The sequence below is a fragment of the Nerophis ophidion genome, linkage group LG24 (genome assembly GCF_033978795.1).
Source record: "Nerophis ophidion isolate RoL-2023_Sa linkage group LG24, RoL_Noph_v1.0, whole genome shotgun sequence".
In the NCBI taxonomy this organism is placed as follows: Eukaryota; Metazoa; Chordata; class Actinopteri; order Syngnathiformes; family Syngnathidae; genus Nerophis; species Nerophis ophidion.
Window position 1 is genome coordinate 31,562,344 of NC_084634.1, and position 19,030 is coordinate 31,581,373.

Consider the following 19,030-nt stretch of genomic DNA (forward strand, 5'->3'; position numbering starts at 1 on the left):
ATCTTGTCCACTGGACAAAATGACAGCAATAATGTTGTCATACTATTCAATTGAAAGCAATTATCAGACTTATGACGTTTAGCGGGCCAAATTGCAGACGTCTGCGGACCACACTTGGCTCACGGGCCGTAGTTTGGACACCCCTGATGTGGATGATTAAGGACAGAACCCTAGATCTTTGTGTTAGATCAATGGATCCTTGCAAGTTCATGGTTCTTTTTTTGCATGCAGGTTTTAACAATTACTGAGGACCCACAGAAGTCCGGTGAAGAAGAGGATAAAGCAGGAATCTCCCGATGAATCCTTACCTGTGATGCTCCCCTCTTGACGGGGGCCACCTCCTCCCTTGTCTGCCTCCATCGGTGCCTCTCTTCTCTCCTCCACAAACACACACACACACACACACACACACACACACACACACACACACTGCGCTTCTGCTCATGGTCCTTGGCCTACGCTCCTCAGTTGCCGTTCCAGTCCCAGTAGACCATGAAGAGGCCCAAACAGCAGCAGACAGGGCCCCTGAGCTTCCTCAACTTCTTCAGTCGAAAGCCCAAATCGGAACCGAGGCCCGAAAAGAATGTGGAGGTCCAGCCCAAAGAGGAAGTAGCCATCACCCTCACCCTGAGCGAACACCCAGAGCCGGTAAGGATTGCGTATTTTAGCTTCCTTTAATGTATTTATTCTTGCTGAAAAGCAACTATCATTTTCACTTGGCTCAAAATATGTTGTAGTTTTTCCCCCCATTCAAACTACACAATTTTCCACTAAAATACATTTCAGAATGATGCTGAGAGAGGGCCACATAGTAGAGGGTAGAGATCATTAACTTCAGACAGCTCAGCTGCTGTCTGCTCTGTTACAGCCCAAATCCATTAGAGTGTTTATTTAATTAATTGGTCATTTGCCTAAACGATGTTGCCAGGCAACCAAAGCCGACTGAGCACCTGCAGTGAGTACTCCTGTCCCCAAGATGGACACTTGAGGACATTTCTTCCATCAATGGTGGTGAAAATTAATAATTCATTTTGGTATTATTAATGTTAATATTATCATATCTGTTTTTATAAATTTTTGCTATTGTAACTTCACTGTTGTAATTGTATAATTATTGCAATACAATTACAATTGTATTATATTGTAATTTTACTGTTAATTACCTCTCGTTTTAACAGCATACTTACTGTACAAGAGTGTTTCTTAGTTGTATGCCAAAAAATATCTGTTTATGGGCTGCAGCGGTACTTAGTTGTTATACACTTTTCTACAAAATATCCAACATAATAAGCCTGGAGTTAGTTATTGAGATGTTTCTTGAGCGCAAAAATTATGACTAAAGTAGTGAAGTTGTCCCTTCATTTGCACTTAAATTTTACTGACAGTTTAATTAAGAATCATATTCATTAATAATTCAGTTTACGTACTCTAGCACATCATAATTGTTTGTACATTAATTTTTCATCAGTGCCCCTTCTTATGCAATGTGTTTGGTTCGTACTTATTTTTCTTATCAGCCTGACCTAAGCCTAAGGTTTATGTGTTCAATAAATAAAATCATTTTGATTAGCACATGGTTTCATAACATTTGACAAGGTTGTAAACTATAAGTAGGTTATGTATAATTGTATGAATGCCCTAAAGCATTCGCACATATGGCTTTCAACACCAAAAGTCATCTATTTATTATAATTACTTTTCTTCCACATTTTTCATCCAATTCAAACCATTCCAACTTCAAACTGTTCAGGCTATTCAGGGGTCGCGGGCTTTACCTTGACAAATTCCCAGATTTCCCAGGATTCCCAGTTTTCCGGCACATTTTTCCCATTTGAAATGAATTGTCCATTTTTCAAACTTCCACAATTCCCACATTTTCAAAGTATTTAAACCATTCTACATTCAACACATTTAACTCATTCTGGACATTCAAACTCTAATTGTTCCACGTTCAACAAATTTCCAGGAATTCCTTTTTTTTTTAACCCTATTTCCAACCTTTTTTGTCTGACTACTCTTTTTCTTTTTGTCATCCTATTTCAACCGTTCCACTGTCAACACTAGGACCTAAATAATTCAATCTCTATATAATATTACTATGAATTGATTTACGTGGACCCCGACTTAAACAAGTTGTACAACTTATTCGGGTGTTACCATTTAGTGGTCAATTGTACGGAATATGTACTCAACGGGGCAATCTACTAATAAAAGTTTCAATCAATGAAATTTGTAAAGTTACAAAAGATTTAAAGTGAATTGTGTGAATGCTCCAAAGCATTCACACCATTAGTGATCTATTTATTAAACTTCTTCTTCTTTCGAGTTTGCCGCATTCTACCTTCCACATTTTTTAAACGATTCAAACTGTTCCAACTTCAAACCATTCAGCCTATTCGGGAATCGCAGGATTTCTATTTACAAATATCAAGAAATACCCAGATTTCCCTGAATTCCAGGTTGTCCGGGTCATTTTTCTCATTTAAAATTAATTGGCCATTTATCAAACTTCCACCATTTCCACGTATTCAAACCTATTCAAACAATTCCACCTTCAACACATTCCACCATTCTGGAAATTTAAACTACTTTTTTTCCAAGTTCAAAATGATACCAGGATTTTCCAAAATTCTTGGTTTTCCAAGCCCTATTTCCACTTTTTTTTTCTGGCGATTACTACTTCCACATTTTTCAACCCACTACAACCGTTCCACCGTCAAAACATTCTTCTTAATGAGAACAAAAAACAAAGTTATTTTTGAACTGGAAAAATTCCCGGTTTTCCTGAAATTCCAGGAATTCCGTAATACCATTTCTCAATTCAACATTTTACTACATGTAATATTTTTAGACCGATTTGAAACATTCAAACACTAACCATTTCAACTCATTTAGACGATTCAAGTACCATTTTGAAAAAAATTCCCGCTTTTCCCGAAATTCACAAATTTTTGGGAAATTTCCATTGAAGTCAATGAGACATTATTCAAAGTTCCACAACTCCCACATTTTTCATGTGATTCAAACTGTTCCAACTTCAAAATATTCAGCTTGTTTGGGAATTGTGTGTTCTACTTCAACAAATTCTAAAAAAAAAATTCCAGGATTTCAGTTTAACTTTAGCATTGGAGCATTCACACACAATTCCTTCAGGAATTGCTTCATCTAGTTCACTGTTAATATTTGAATGGGCTTCAAGCCCCTCTGTTCTGGAAAAGAAGGGTCTTGAGGTCATAAAGGTTGAGAACCCCTGGTCTACAGAACCCCTCAAGAGACAAATCTGTTTGAATTCACAGTAATTTGTTGACTATATTTATGTGTATGATTACAGTGAAATAACAGTAAATGCTTTGGAATAGAAGGCCTTCATAATTTTTACATTTACTGTACGCTTAAATTTTGCAGTTATTATTTTGGTTACCGCATTTGACCTACTCAGTGGCCTAGTGGTTAGTGTGTCCGCCCTGAGATCGGTAGGTTGTGAGTTAAAATCCCGGCCGAGTCATACCAAAGACTATAAAAAAAATGGGACCCATTGCCTCCCTGCTTGGCACTCAGCATTAAAGGTTGGAATTGGGGGTTAAATCACCAAAAATGATTCCTGGGCGCGGCACCGCTGCTGCCCATTGCTCCCCTCACCTCCCAGGGAGTGATTAAGGGGATGGGTCAAATGCAGAGGGCAAATTTCACCACACCTAGTGTGTGTGTGACAATCATTGGTAATTTCACTTTAACTTTAACTTTAATGTGAAAAAATACTGTTAAATGTTTTGAAATCCTGGTCAATTTTTACAGTGTACAATGAGAAAAAAAACAAATTTCTTTGTATAAAAGAAACATGTGGAGAGTCAATCTAACAAGTATTTGCTACCATCATTTCCCTGTTTTGATCATGGGGGAAGCCCGTTTAGGCAGAAAAAACTTGAAAGTATTGTGAAAATGTGTCCTCCTTAGGAATTTGCGACAGAAGATGCTGCAGAATCCAAAGTACCCGGAGGCGAAGGAGAAGCCGCTGAGCCGCTGGAGGACGGCGCAGTGGCGGCGGCGGCGGCTGCTCCAAGCTGCACCGACGTCCTGTCACTCTCCTCATCCAGCCAGGACCAGCAGGTGGACGAGCACCTGGAGGAGTGTCCCTTATGTCTGCTCAGCCAGCCGCGTTGCAACTTCCCTAGACTTACCACCTGCTCCCACCGCACCTGCTCTGACTGTCTGCGTCAGTACCTACGCATCGAGATATCTGAGAGCCGGGTGGGCATCGCGTGCCCGCAGTGCCCTGAGACCCTGGCGCCGCTTGACGTGCGCGCCATCCTGGATGATGGGGCGCTGCTGGAAAGGTTTGAGGAGTACCATCTGAGGCGTTTCCTGGCGGCTGACCCTGACACGCGGTGGTGTCCGGCACCTGACTGCAGGTTAGAACCCGTCTGGGTACAACACAGAGGCCCGTTTTACACAACACACTGTAACAGCTATTTATTCCCCAAGCACATTTCATTCCACGACAGAGCTCGTAAATCCAAATATTCATATCTTAAATTGGCCCTGCCCATTGAAATTAATTTAAGTCAAGTAAATCCATGCTTGGCCCTCCCAAAACACCACCATTACAACAAATAACAAACCTTTTAATAAAATAATACTTTTAGATATGAAAAACATTGCAACAGTACTGTATTTTCCAGACTAGAGCGCATGGGTATATAAGCCACAACCACTATATATTAGGGAAAAAAAATGTTCCCATCTATTAGCCGCAGTGGACTATAAGCCACAGATATATAGATGTTGTGAAGTTAGTATTTTTTACGAGAACATTTTTGTAAATGCTTATTTACATACCTTAATTGTCTCCAAATGGTGCCTGTAATACAGCAGTAAAACGGTGGATTAAACAAAACAGAAGTCATCGTCATGGGCCCATTAGCTTTAGAAGGTAGCTTCCCATCCCTCCATTTTCTACCGCTTATTCCCTCTTGGGGTCGCAGGGGGCGCTGGCGCCTATCTCAGCTACAATCGGGCGTTAGGCGGGGTACACCCTGGACAAGTCGCCACCTCATCGCAGAAGATAGCTTTCCAATCAGTTAAACAGACTCAATAACTCCATGATGACATTTTGGTGAATTTACTGAAAAATGTGTGAAACAATACAAAAATAATGCTTGTAAGTTGATAATATTAACGCAGACACTTATAAATGTGTTAGCATATTAGCTGATGCTAACGACGCTAGCTTCATTACATTACAATAGCATGTACAAATATGCTTGAAAACACTCCTACAGACATCACACATGGGACAGTTTAGTATGTATGAATTGTTTTAGTTATATTGTCAAACTTACGAACATTGCTTAGAGTGATGAAGGAAAAAAACGTGCAAGTAGGAATGCTATGGACGGCTCTAAGATGAAATGGCATTTGTACTTGGTTTAAAGCACCTGCGGTGAGCAAACTCGTCCAAAAAATAATGCTGTAGCACAAACAACAACATACCTTTTCAGCAGATGTGTTTAAACAATATTGCCACTAGCGGGAAAAATTTTACAAATTAGCCGCAGGGATCAAAGCATAGGAATAAAGTTGCGGTTTGCATTCCGGAATATTACAGTATGTACTACAAACAGCTACAGTTGTTTTATGAAATAATGTAATAATATTGTTCTGCATTTACCTTGGCAGACTTTTGTCTGTGTCTGCTTCTCTGTTGTGTGTCAATAGGAACTACAAATGTGATGTGTTGTGATGTGATGTGTGAACTACAAATGTGATGTGTTAGCGAACGAATCGAGCCTTTTAAAAAATAATTTAAAGGTGCCATATATACTAATGTGGCCAGAAATAGTACTGCAATCGCAGTCAAAATTCTATAGTCCCCCCCCATCCTACTCCAAGGAATCAATCAATCAATGTTTATTTATATATCCCTAAATCCCAAGTGCCTCGGGGGGCCGCACAAGCCACAACGACATCCTCTGTTCAGAGCCCACAAAAGGGCAAGGAAAAACTCACAACCAAGTGGGATGTCAATGTGGATGACTATGAGAAACCTTGGAGAGGACCTCTGGGGGCGGGGGGGTCACCCACACAGTAAAGGAACTTCAAATGGCAATTGACGAGTTCTACGCTGTATGTTTATTTTGTTTATGCTTCTTGCAAGATGGTTTACTAAGTAATTATGCCACATTTTACTGATGTCGATTAGCCAAATGTATTTGTTAAGTTACGCAGCAATATCTTAGTCGGGAGTATCAACATATCAGCAAAATGATGATGATGAGGATGCACTTCTTTGGAGGTGGGAGGAATCCGGATTACCCGGAGGGAACCCACGCAGTCACAGGGAGAACATGTAAACTCCACATAGAAAGATCCCGAGCCTGGGATTGGACTCAAGACTACTCAGGACCTTCGCATTGTAAATATATAAATATATATACATATATTAGATTAGATAGTACTTTATTTATTCCGTCAGGAGAGTTCCTTCAGGAAAATTACAATTTTCAGCACAATCCAGATTAGATAGTACTTTATTTATTCCGTCAGGAGAGTTCCTTCAGGAAAATTTAAATTTTCAGCACAATCCCATTCAAGATCAGACAAACATTACAGGGAGACAGAACAGGATCGCTGCCCCAGCAAGCCACGGCACCTTATATATATATATATATATATATATATATATATATATATATATATATATATATATATATATATATATATATATATATATATATATATATATATATATATATATACATACATATATAGTATAACAGGTGATATATTGCATAACAGGCAATGTGGCCCCAGGGTCAAAATAATTGCCCCGGGCTGTAAGAGACATAGCTTGGACAAGTGAAGTCTGCCTAGCAACAAGTGGCCAATCGAACAGGAAAACGATTCCGATGATGCAATGGGTTGTGTTTTGCTGACACAGACTGGTTTGTCACACCACAAGCGCCGCTACTACTTGTTGCGATTCTTGAGCGCACAAAAAAATCAATAGCATGCAACCCTGTGTTAAAAACAATATGTCTTCAAATAAATGTGGATTATAGAACAGTTTTGTGCATTTGCATGGCGTCCACACGCGCAGGTTTTATTCACTGTGTTACTATAGCGACGTAACAGGAGATGATGTCTGCTTTAATAGCCATAAATCCTGTTAATTTGTGCATAATCCACAGTTTTAGGCATTGTTGTACTGGATTGCAATCTATTTGTAGCATTGTGGGGGTTTGATGATGTCATCCTCTAATTTGCATAACAGGCAATGGCACATTCGTATGAAATGTTGTGTGGAACCACTGCTGGTTTAGTTTTATTGTTCAAATACAGTAAATATTTACTTTGTTCAAAGAGTAGCTGGGAGCTAAAATGAGGGAACTGCTTGGCCCGGGAATCACACAAGGTTATTTTTACTTGATCGTTAATCACACAGCCTTATGAATATGAAGAGGATGTGTTAATATTCCCTTTGAGGAGTCTAGATGAGACATCAAAGGCTCTTGGTTATGATCACAAGGAGTCAGCCCTGCCCATCAGCACTATGAGCCAATAACAAAACAATGCTAATTACAACTTAGTGCATCCCGAAAGTATTCACAGCGCTTCACTTTTTCAACACTTGTTATGATACAGCATGGGTTTCGAATACGGTTAGACCGAGGGCCAAATCACAGTTATGGCTGCTTTTTTAAGAGGGCCGCTTGTAAACGTATATGATTTATGAATATAAATGTAAAAGAATTCACCTCATGATATTATAAAATCAATAAATGTTTTATTATATACACTCACTGAAGAAAAAAAATTCAGTAAAAAAAAACAAAAAAACTGGCAGCTGAATTTCAACAACTTCACTGTTAAATTTATAATGGTTTTTACAGCATATTACTGTAAATGGAAAAATGGTAATATCGTTGTTTTTTTTTTACCGTAAAATCTATGGTCATTTCTACAGCGTACAATTTGATGAATAACTTGCTTTGATATAACTCAAGCAGATATTTATTTCATTTTAATTTTAATCTATCCATCCATTTTCTACCGCTTGTCCCTTTCAGGTTCGCGGGGGGGTGCTGAAGCCTAATTTTACAATTTATGATAGTATTATATTTGTTGCATTATTAGACAATAACGTTTAGAATATACTCAATAGTATGCAATACATGTATTTCTGTCTGTCACAGTGAAAAGATTGCATTTAGTCAATGATACAATGCTTTATTGACTCATAGTATTTCAGGGCTTTCGTGGGCCGCATTAAATGATGTAGCGGACCAAATCTGGCCCCCGGGCCTTGAGATTGACACATGTATTTTATAGAATTATTTCAAAATGAAATACATTCTCCTTTATCCTCAACATTCTGCACACAACACTCCATAATGACAACAGACTTTTTTGCAAATGTATTAAAATTTTAAAAAATTTCAGGGTTTCGCCCAAATGCAGCTGAGATAGGCTCCAGCAGACCCCGATGGATGGATGGCTCATGTACATGAGTATTCACAGCCTTCCCATGAAGCTCAAAAAAAGAGCTGATTGTACAGCTTCATTGGAGATCCACCTGTGGTAAATTCAGTTGGTTGGACTTGATTTGGAAAGGCACCCATCTGTTTACTATATATAAGGTCCCACAAACCAAGAATGAATTCGAAGGGAGTGTCTGTAGACCTTCGAGAAAGGATTGTCTCAAAATGGAAAAAGTTGGAACCCCCAGGACTCTTCCGAATGCTGGCCATCCGTCTAAACCAGGGGTGTCAAACTCAAATACAGAGATGGCCAACATTTAAAACTGAACAAAGCCGCGGGCCAAGGTTGAACAAATTAACCTTTTAGGTGGTAGCGTGTATTGTAGCGTCCCGGAAGAGTTAGTGCTGCAAGGGGTTCTGGGTTCTCCCGAAATGTGTTTGTCTTTCTTGTTTGGTGTGGGTTCACAGTGTGGTGCATATTTGTAACAGTGTTAAAGTTGTTTATACGGCCACCCCCGGTGTGACCTGTATAGCTATTGACTAAGTATGCGTTGCATTCACTTATGAATGTGTACAAGCTGCTTATATCATGAGCACGCTGTTTGTATGGAGGATGAGTGGACGTGACGACAGGTTGTAGAGAACGTTAAAGGCATTGCCTTTAAGGCACGGCCCCCAATATTGTTGTCCGGGTGGAAATTGGGAGATATTCATGAGAATGGTTGCCCAGGGAGATTTTCGGGAGGGGCACTGAACTCCGGGAGTCTCCTGGGAAAATTGGGAGGGTTGGCAAGTATGAGCATTAGCGGTGAATGCGGTGTTACAGCGGCACCGCCTCTGTATAATACCGGCGGGCCAGCTCTAATGTTAATTTGATATTGGCTCCAGGGCCAAATGAAATTACATGGCGGGCCAGAGTTTGACACCCATGGTCTAAACTGAGCGACCGGGGAGAAGGACTCAAGTCAGGGAAGTCCAAGAACACGAGACAAAGACTGGCGTAATGTTTAGAGAAAACCAGGCACAGCTCATCGCCAGGCCAATACTATCCCTACATGGTGGTGGCAGCATCATGCTGTGGGGATAGTTTTTCAGCGACAGGAACTGGAAGACTAGCCAGGATAGAGGGAAAGATGAATGCAGCATTTTACAGAGAAATCTTCGATGAAAACCTGCCCCAGAGCGCTCTTAAACTTAGACTGGGGCAGCGTTTTATCTTTCAGCAAGCACAAAGCCATGATATCAAAGAATTGGCTTCAGGACAACTCTGTAAATGTCCTTGAGTGGCCCTGCCAGAGCCCAGACTTGAATCGCATTGAACATCTCTGGAGAGATCTGAGATGTTTCCCATCCAACCTGATGGAGCTTGAAGGGTGCTGCAAAGGGGAAACTGCCCAAAGATAGGTTTGCCAAGCTTGTGGCATTATATTCAAAAAGACTTGAGTGTGTAATTGCTGCCAAAGGTGCATCTACAAAGTATTGTGCAAAGGCCGTGACTACTCATGTTTTTCTTAGTTTTTTATTTGTAAAAAAAAATGTCTACATAAAACTTCTACACATTGTTAATATGGGGTATTGTGTGTAGAATTCTCAGGACAAAATGTATTTATTCCATTTTAGAATATGGCTGTAACAAATAAATGTGATGCACAGTATATTGTGCAGTTGTACCTGATCCAGTGTCTCCCTACCCACTCCACTACAGCTATGCAGTCATCGCTTATGGCTGCGCCGAGTGTCCCAAGCTGAGCTGCGGCCGCGATGGATGCGACACGGATTTCTGCTACCACTGTCGCCAGCTGTGGCACCCCAACCAGACATGCGACCAGGCCCGACGTCAGCGAGCACGCCACGGCTCGGGCAGTAAGGACGCCTCGGCTCTGTACGTCTTCAACGAGGAGGGCGGAGGAGGTGGGAACTGCTTAACATTTACTTCTATAGTAGGCATAAATGCTGTATAGCAGACGAGCTACTTTTCAATTGACCAAGTCGAGGGTAAATACCTCATTCATATATATCGTTTATATTTATTTATTTATGAAAGAGACATTTTTGTAAACAAGTTAAAGGTGTTTAATGATAATACAAGCATGTTTAACACATATAGATTCCTTTCTTTCATGAAGACAAGAATATAAGTTGGTGTATTACCTGATTCTGATGACTTGCATTGATTGGAATCAGACACTTCAAGAGCTAGTCACCTGAAATGGTATTTACATCACAGGTGTGCTTGAACCTCATCCAGAGAATGCCATGAGTGTGCAAAGCAGTAATAAGAGAAAAGGGTGGCTATTTTGAAGAAACTTGAATACAAAACATGTTTTCAGTTATTTCACCTTTTTGTTAAGTACATAACTCCACGTGTTCATTCATAGTCAATAGTCATGCAAATAAAGAAAATGCATTGAATGAGGAGAAGGTGTGCCTGTGTGTGTGTGTGTATATATATATATATATATATATATATATACAAACCTCGTTTCCATATGAGTTGGGAAAATGTGTTAGATGTAAATATAAACGGAATACAATGATTTGCAAATCCTTTTCAACCCATATTCAATTGAATATGCTACAAAGTCAACATATTTGATGTTCAAACTAATAAACATTTTTTTTTCGCAAATAATCATTAACTTTAAAATTTGATGCCAGCAACACGTGACAAAGAAGTTGGGAAAGGTGGCAATGAATACTGATAAAGTTGAGGAATGCTCATCAAACACTTATATGGAACATCCCACAGGTGTGCAGGCTAATTGGGAACAGGTGGGTGCCATGATTGGGTATAAAAGCAGCTTCCATGAAATGCTAAGTAATTCACAAACAAGGATGGGGCGAGGGTCACCACTTTGTCAGCAAATTGTCGAACAGTTTTAAAACAACATTTCTCAACGAGCTATTGCAAGGAATTTAGGGATTTTACCATCTACGGTCCGTAAAATCATCAAAAAATTCAGAGAATCTGGAGAAATCACTGCACATAAGCGATGATATTACGGACTTTTGATTTCTCAGGCGGTACTGCATCAAAAACCGACATCAGTGTGTAAAGGATATCACCACATGGGCTCAGGAAAATTTCATTTAACCACTGTCAGTAACTACAGTTGGTCGCTACATCTGAGTCCCCATTTCAAATTATATTTGGAAACAGAGGACGTGGGGTCCTCCAGAACAAAGAGGAAAATAACCATTCGGATTGTTATAGGCGCAACGTTCAAAAGCCAGCATCTGTGATGGTATGGGGGTGTATTAGTGCCCAAGTAATGGATAACTTACACATCTGTGAAGGCACCATCAATGCTGAAAGGTCCATACAGGTTTTGGAGCAACATATTTTGTCATCCAAGCAACGTTGTCAGCAAGACAATGCCAAGCCACGTGTTACAACAGCGTGGCTTCGTAGTAAAAGAGTGCGGGTGCTTTCCTGGCCCACCTGCAGTCCAGACCTGTCTCCCATCGAAAATGTATGGCGTATTATGAAGCGTAAAATACGACAGCGGAGACCCCTGACTGTTGAACGACTGAAGCTCTACATAAAACAAGAATGGGAAATAATTCCACTTTCAAAGCTTCAACAATTAGTTTCCTCAGTTCCCAAATGTTTATTGAGGGTTGTTAAAAGAAAATGTGATGTAACACAGTGGTGAACATGCCCTTTCCCAACTACTTTGGCACGTGTTGCAGCCATGAAATTCTAAGTTAATTATTCCATCCATCCATCCATTTTCTACCGCTTATTCCCTTTCGGGGTCACGGGGGGCGCTGGCGCCTATCTCAGCTACAATCGGGCGGAAGGCAGGGTACACCCTGGACAAGTTGCCACCTCATCGCAGGGCCAACACAGATAGACAGACAACATTCACACTCACATTCACACACTAGGGCCAATTTAGTGTTGCCAATCAACCTATCCCCAGGTGCATGTCTTTGGAAGTGGGAGGAAGCCGGAGTACCCGGAGGGAACCCACGCATTCACGGGGAGAACATGCAAACTCCACACAGAAAGATCCCGAGCCTGGATTTGAACCCAGGACTGCAGGAACTTAGTATTGTGAGGCAGACGCACTAACCCCTCTGCCACCGTGAAGCCCCAAGTTAATTATTATTTGCAAAAAAAAATAAAGTTTGAGTTTGAAAATCAAATATCTTGTCTTTGTAGTGCATTCAATTGTATATGGGTTGAAAAGGATTTGCAAATCGTATTCAGTTTATATTTGCATCTAACACAATTTCCCAACTCATATGGACATGGGGTTTGTACATATATATGGGCAGCATGGTGGAAGAGGGGTTAGTACGTCTGCCTCACAATACAAAGGTCCTGAGTAGTCCTGGGTTCAATCCCGGGCTCGGGATCTTTCTGTGTGGAGTTTGCATGTCCTCCCCGTGACTGCGTGGGTTCCCTCCGGGTACTCCGGCTTCCTCCCACTTCCAAATACATGCACCTGGGCCCTAATGTGTGAATGTGAGTGGGAATGTTGTCTGTCTATCTGTGTTGGCCCTGCGATGAGTTGGCGACTTGTCCAGGGTGTACAACGCCTTCCGCCCGATTGTAGCTGAGATAGGAACCAGTGCCCCCCGTGGCCCCAAAGGGAATAAGCGGTAGAAAATGGATAGGTGTGTGTATGATGCAGCACCAACTAAGTATAACATGATGCAACATTTTTGTTCTCATAACATATACAACCTTTTTTTATATTTTTTTTAAAGTCACAACATTCTTTCTTTTTTGTCATAATACCACTGACCTGATTTCAGCAGTAATTATAATAATGATACAATATCTACTTCTATGTAAAGCCAAAAGTTTGGACACGCCTTCTCATTCAATGCGTTATTTTAATGACTATTTACATTGTAGATTGTCACTGAAGGCATCAAATCAATGAATGAACACGTGGAGATATGTACTTTAAAAAAGGTGAAATAACTGGATTTTTATTCTAGTTTCTTCAAAATAGCCATCCTTTGGTCTGATTACTTTTTTGCACACTCTTGGCATTCTCTCGATGAGCTTGGAGCACACCTGTCAAGTGAAAACCATTTCATGTGACTACCTCTTGAAGCTCGTCGAGAGAATGCCAAGAGTGTGCAAAACACTAATAAGAGCAAAGGGTGGCTATTTTGAAAAATTTAACTAGAATATTTAACATGTTTCCAGTTATTTCACCTTTTTTGTTAAGTACATAACTCCACATGTGTTCATTCATAGTTTTGATGCCTTCAATGACTGTATGTGTTACACACACTTGATATAGTAAGGATTATTTCATGGCATTGTTGCAGATGCAGAGGAGATCAAGCCCTGCCCCCGCTGTGGCGCCTACATCATGAAGACCAACGACGGCAGCTGTAATCGCATGAACTGCACTGTGTGCGCCTGTCAGTTCTGCTGGTTGTGTATGCAAGAGATCACCGATGTGCACTACCTCAGGTATGACCATTTCTTTTTTTAATCATTAATATCATCCAATATATACGTGTGCCCCCAGTCCCTCAGGGTGTACATTTTGGGGGAAGAAGCCGTGGTCGCAAACACGCAAAGTCCTGTGGCAGGTGGGCATGCTGCTGGGAGCCCCTGTGGTAATCTCCCTCATAGCGGGCATCGCTATACCCGTCATCATAGTGGGCATACCCATCTACATGGGACGCAAGGTACACATGTTTCTCTACGTCCCAACAAGAAGCTTGTTGATTTTGAGCAATGCCTGGAGCAAACGGATTGTTTTAGGTGGAATCAAAGATCAAACTGGTAAGAGATTTACTCCTTGGCAGTATTTTCATATACAAACCCCAAAACCAGTGAAGTTGGCACGTTGTGTAAATGGTAGATAAAAACAGAATACAATGATTTGCAAATCCTTTTCAACTTACCGTATTTTTCGGAGTATATGTCGCTCCGGAGTATAAGTCGCACCTGCCGGAAATGCACAATAAAGAAGGAACAAAACATATAAGTCACACTGGAGTATAAGTCGCATTTTTTGGGGAAATTTATTTGATAAAACCCAACACCAAGAATAGACATTTGAAAGGCAATTTAAAATAAATAAAGAATACTGAACAACAGGCTGAATAAGTGTACGTTGTATGACGCATAAATAACCAACTGAGAAGGTGCCTGGTATGTTAACATAACATATTATGGTAAGTCATTCAAATAAGTAACATATAGAACATGCTATACGTTTACCAAACAATCTGTCACTCCTAACCGCTAAATCCCATGAAATCTTATACGTGTAGTCTTTTACGTGAATTTGCGAAATAATATTATTTGATATTTTACGGTAATGTGTTAATAATCTCACACATAAGTCGCTCCTGAGTATAAGTCGCACCCCTGGCCAAACTATGGAAAAAACTGCGACCTATAGTCCAAAAAATACGGTATATTCAATTGAATAGTCTGCAAAGACAAGCTAATTAATGTTCGAACTGGTGTATTTAGTTAATTTTTGCAAATATTAGTCATTTGGAATTTGATGCCTGCAACATGTTTTAAAAAAGCTGGCACAAAAGGCAAAAAAAGACTGAGAAAGTTGAGGAGTGCTCATCAAACACTTATGTGGAACATCCCACAGGTGAACAGGCTAATTGGGAACAGGTGGGTGCCATGATATTGGGTATAAAAACAGCTTCCATTAAATGCTCAGTCATTCACAAATAAGGATGGGGCGAGGTTCACCACCTTGTGAACAGATGCATGAGCAAATTGTCCAACAGTTTAAGAACAACATTTCTCAACAAGCTATTGCAAGGAATTTCGGGATTTTTCCAACATCTACGGTCTGTAATATCATCAAAAGTTTCAGAGAATCTGGAGAAATCATTGCACGTAAGCTGCAAGGCCAAAAACCAAAATTAAATGCCTTTGACCTTCAATCCCTCAGGCGGTACTGCATCAAAAAGCGATATCAGTGTGTAAAGAATATCACCACACAACACTTCAGAAAACAACTGTCAGTAACTACAGTTGGTAGCTACATCTGTAAGTGCAAGTTAAGTCACTACTATGCAAAGCAAATCCCATTCATCAACAACACCAGAACCGTTGCCGGCTTCGCTGGGCCCAAGCTTTTCTAAGATGGACTGATTCAAAGCTGAAAAGTGTTCTGTGGTCTGATGTGTCCACATTTCAAATTGTTTTTGGAAACTGTGGACGTCGTGTCCTCCGAAACAATGACGAAAAGAACCATCCGGATTGTTATAGGTGCCAAGTCCAAAAGCCAGCATCTGTGATGGTAGGGGGGTGTATTAGTGCCCAGAGGCCTGGGTAACTTACACATCTGTGAAGACACCATTGATGCTGAAAGGTACATACAGGTTTTGGAGAAACATATGTATGGATTCTGTTTTTATTTACGAATTACACAACGTGCCAACTTCATTGGTTTTGGGTTTTGTACTTTATGGGTTTATTGTCCTACATCAAAGCAAGAACCCTATTGATATTAATGATCGTCAAAATGGCTGAGGTCAAAAGCCACATTCTTTTGAAATATGTGGTCCTTGTCAATCCATGTCAAAACCTTACTCTGTTTATTCTCTTCTATCAAATCAAGAACCATATTCATTTTATGTGGCACATCATAGCTGCAGTCGAAGGTAAAAACAAAGCAATACATTTACAGTTATTATCCGGTCAGAGCTATGAGTCAACTTTCGGACATTTTTTCTCCTGTATTAAAAGCAAGAACTCTATTGATTTTGAATGATGAATGCCAAGAGGCAAGTTCAAAGGTCACACCACTTGGTCTGTGCTCCTTGACACAATGTTCAACTGCTCTGAACATTCATGGGTGTTGTTGATTAAAGTAAAGTGTTTTATTTTCCTATATTCAAGCACAGTGTTACTGTTCAAACTATCTGTAATGTTACAGTCACCAAACATGAAATATACAGTCGTGGTCAAAAGTTGACATATACTTGTGAAGGGCATAATGTCATGGTTGTCTTGAGTTTCCAATAATTTCTACAACTCTTTTTTTTTTTGTGATACAGTGATTGGCGCACATACATGTTGGTCACAAAAAAACATTCATGAAGTTTGGTTCTTTTATGAATTTATTATGGGTCTACTGAAATGTGACCAAATCTGCTCGTTCAAAAGTATACATTCAGCAACATACATCCATATTGCCAAAAGTATTTGGCCACCCGTCCAAATGATGAGAATCAGGTGTCCTAATCACTTATACCACAGGGGTATAACGTCAAGCACTTAGGCATGGAGACTGTTTCTACAAATATTTGTGAAAGAATGGGCCGCTCTCAGTGATTTCCAGCTGGGACTGTCATAGGATGCCACCTGTGAAATTTCCTCACTCCTAAATATTCCAAAGTCAACTGTGGGCTTTATTATAAGAGAATGGAAGAGTAAGGGAACAACAGCAACTCAGCCACCAAGTGGTAGGCCATGTAAACTGATTGATTGATTGATTGATACTTTTATTAGTAGTTTGCACAGTACAGTACATATTCCGTACAATTGACCACTAAATGGTAACACCCGAATAAGTTTTTCAACTTGTTTAAGTCGGGGTCCACGAGAGGGGTCAGCGGATGCTGAAGCGCATAGTGCAAGGACCATCTGCACAGTCAGTTGCTACAGAGCTCCAAACTTCATGTGACCTTCCAATTAGCCCACGTACAGTACGCAGAGAGCTTCATGGAATGGGTTTCCATGGCTGAGCAGCTGAATCTAAGCCATACATCCCCAGGTCTAATGCAAAGCTTCGGATGCAGTGGTGTAAAGCATGTTGCCACTGGACTCTAGAGCAGGGGAGATGCATTCTCTGGAGTGATGAATCACACTTTTCCATCTGGCAATCTGATGGACGAATCTGGGTTTGGAGTTTGCAAAGAGAACACGTTTCAGACTGCATTGTGCAGAGTGTGAAATTTGGTGGATCAGGAATTATGGTGTGGGTTTTTTTTTCAGGAGTTGGGCTTGACCCCTTCGTTCCAGTGAAATTAACTTTGAATGCTCCAGAATACCAAACTACTGTATTTTTAACAATTCTATGCTCCCAACTTTGTGGGAACAGTTTGGACCGGCCCCCTTCCTCTTCCAACATGACTATGCATTAGTGCACAAAGAAAGGTTCATAAAGACATGGATGACAGAGTCTGGTATGGATGAACTTGACTGGCCTACACAGAGTCCTGACCTGAACCCAATAGAAAACCTTTGGGATGAATTAGAATGGAGACTGTGAGCCAGGTCTTCTCAACCAATATCAGTGCGTGACCTCACCAATGCGCTTTTGGAAGAATGGTGGAAAATTCAAACCCACTTTTCCCCGGCAGCCGGGTCTGCCAGCATCTCCGCTGGCGACACGCCGAGACACGCCCCTGCTCACGCTGGCCGTGTCACGCCCACATACCGGCAAGGCTGTGGCCGATCGGCAATCTGCACACCTGATGAGGACGAGCTGTATAAGGACCAGTTGACCCAAGGATTCTTGCGGGAACTTAATTACCCTTTGTGTACCGTATGCCGACAAGCCTTATGCTCGCTGTTTCTCTCTGGGTTTTCCCTGCAACTTCCTTGTTGTCCTCCCACAGTGCCTTCCCCAGTCTTACCCTTTGTGATCTCCCGTTGTTCCCCTGTGGATTTGGACTGCCTTCCTCGATCCTCGAATCTCGCCTGTACACGGACCTTGTCGCTTCTCTCCCGCCCTCGACGGCTTGCCTGTGCACGGACTGCCCTTCTGCTTTGTCCCTCCGCTCGCTCTCCTCTACACCACACACTTCAGCTAACCATACATATAGTCTCACACATACACACTCTTGGGTTTTGTCACACACTCAATTCTATAGTTCTAGTTAATATTGTTTTTGATTATTATATATACGTTGTGTATACATATATGTAATAAATCATAAAACTTTACCGCCCCCTGGTGTCTGTGCCGTCAACTCCTTTTCAGTATAAAACAGATTTAGGATAGCCTTCCCAAAGTCCTGACTTAACCCCCATTGAAAACATGTAGACATTGCTGAAAAAACAAGTCCATGTCAAAAAAACAACACATTTAGCTGAATTGCACCACTTTTGTCAAGAAGAGTGGTCGAAAATTCTACCAGAAGCTTGCCAGAAGCTTGTGGATAGCTACCTAAAGCATCTTATTGCAGTGAAGCTTGCCAAGGGACATGTAACCAAATATTAACATTGCTGTATGTATACTTTTAACCCAGCAGATTTGGTTCACATTTTCAGTAGACCCATAATAAATTCAGAAAAATGAACCAAACTTCATGAATATTTTTTTGTGACCAACAATATGTGCTCTAATTACTCTATCACAAAAAAGTATGAGTTGTAGAAATTATTGGAGACTCAAGACAGCCATGACATTATGTTCTTTACAAGTGTATGTAAACTTTTGACCACAACTGTACATGTTCTCCCGTTCAAAGGCAAAACCCAGTAACTCAATTTTGGTCAAAACTGAGCTGATAATAATTTTGGAGTTACTAGGTGATAGGCTTTACATTAGTGTATGCGATATTGTAATTTGTTCCGTAAGTAAGCAGCT

General features: G+C 40.6%; 1 protein-coding gene across 7 annotated transcripts in view; it reads left to right on the forward strand.

The window, feature by feature from the left end:
- si:ch211-278j3.3 (E3 ubiquitin-protein ligase RNF19B) overlaps positions 1-19,030 on the forward strand; it is a 42,945-nt gene that overhangs the window by 13,130 nt on the left and 10,785 nt on the right. For 6 of the 7 annotated variants that reach the window (XM_061886850.1, XM_061886855.1, XM_061886848.1 and 3 more), the window contains 5 exons: positions 232-648; positions 3,955-4,409; positions 10,183-10,388; positions 13,773-13,920; positions 13,979-14,141. In XM_061886850.1, the coding sequence (XP_061742834.1) occupies positions 493-648; positions 3,955-4,409; positions 10,183-10,388; positions 13,773-13,920; positions 13,979-14,141 (1,128 nt within the window). In that variant the 5' untranslated portion in view covers positions 232-492. The remainder of the gene's footprint in view (positions 1-231; positions 649-3,954; positions 4,410-10,182; positions 10,389-13,772; positions 13,921-13,978; positions 14,142-19,030) is intronic. The other variant, XM_061886856.1, reaches the window with a different exon arrangement.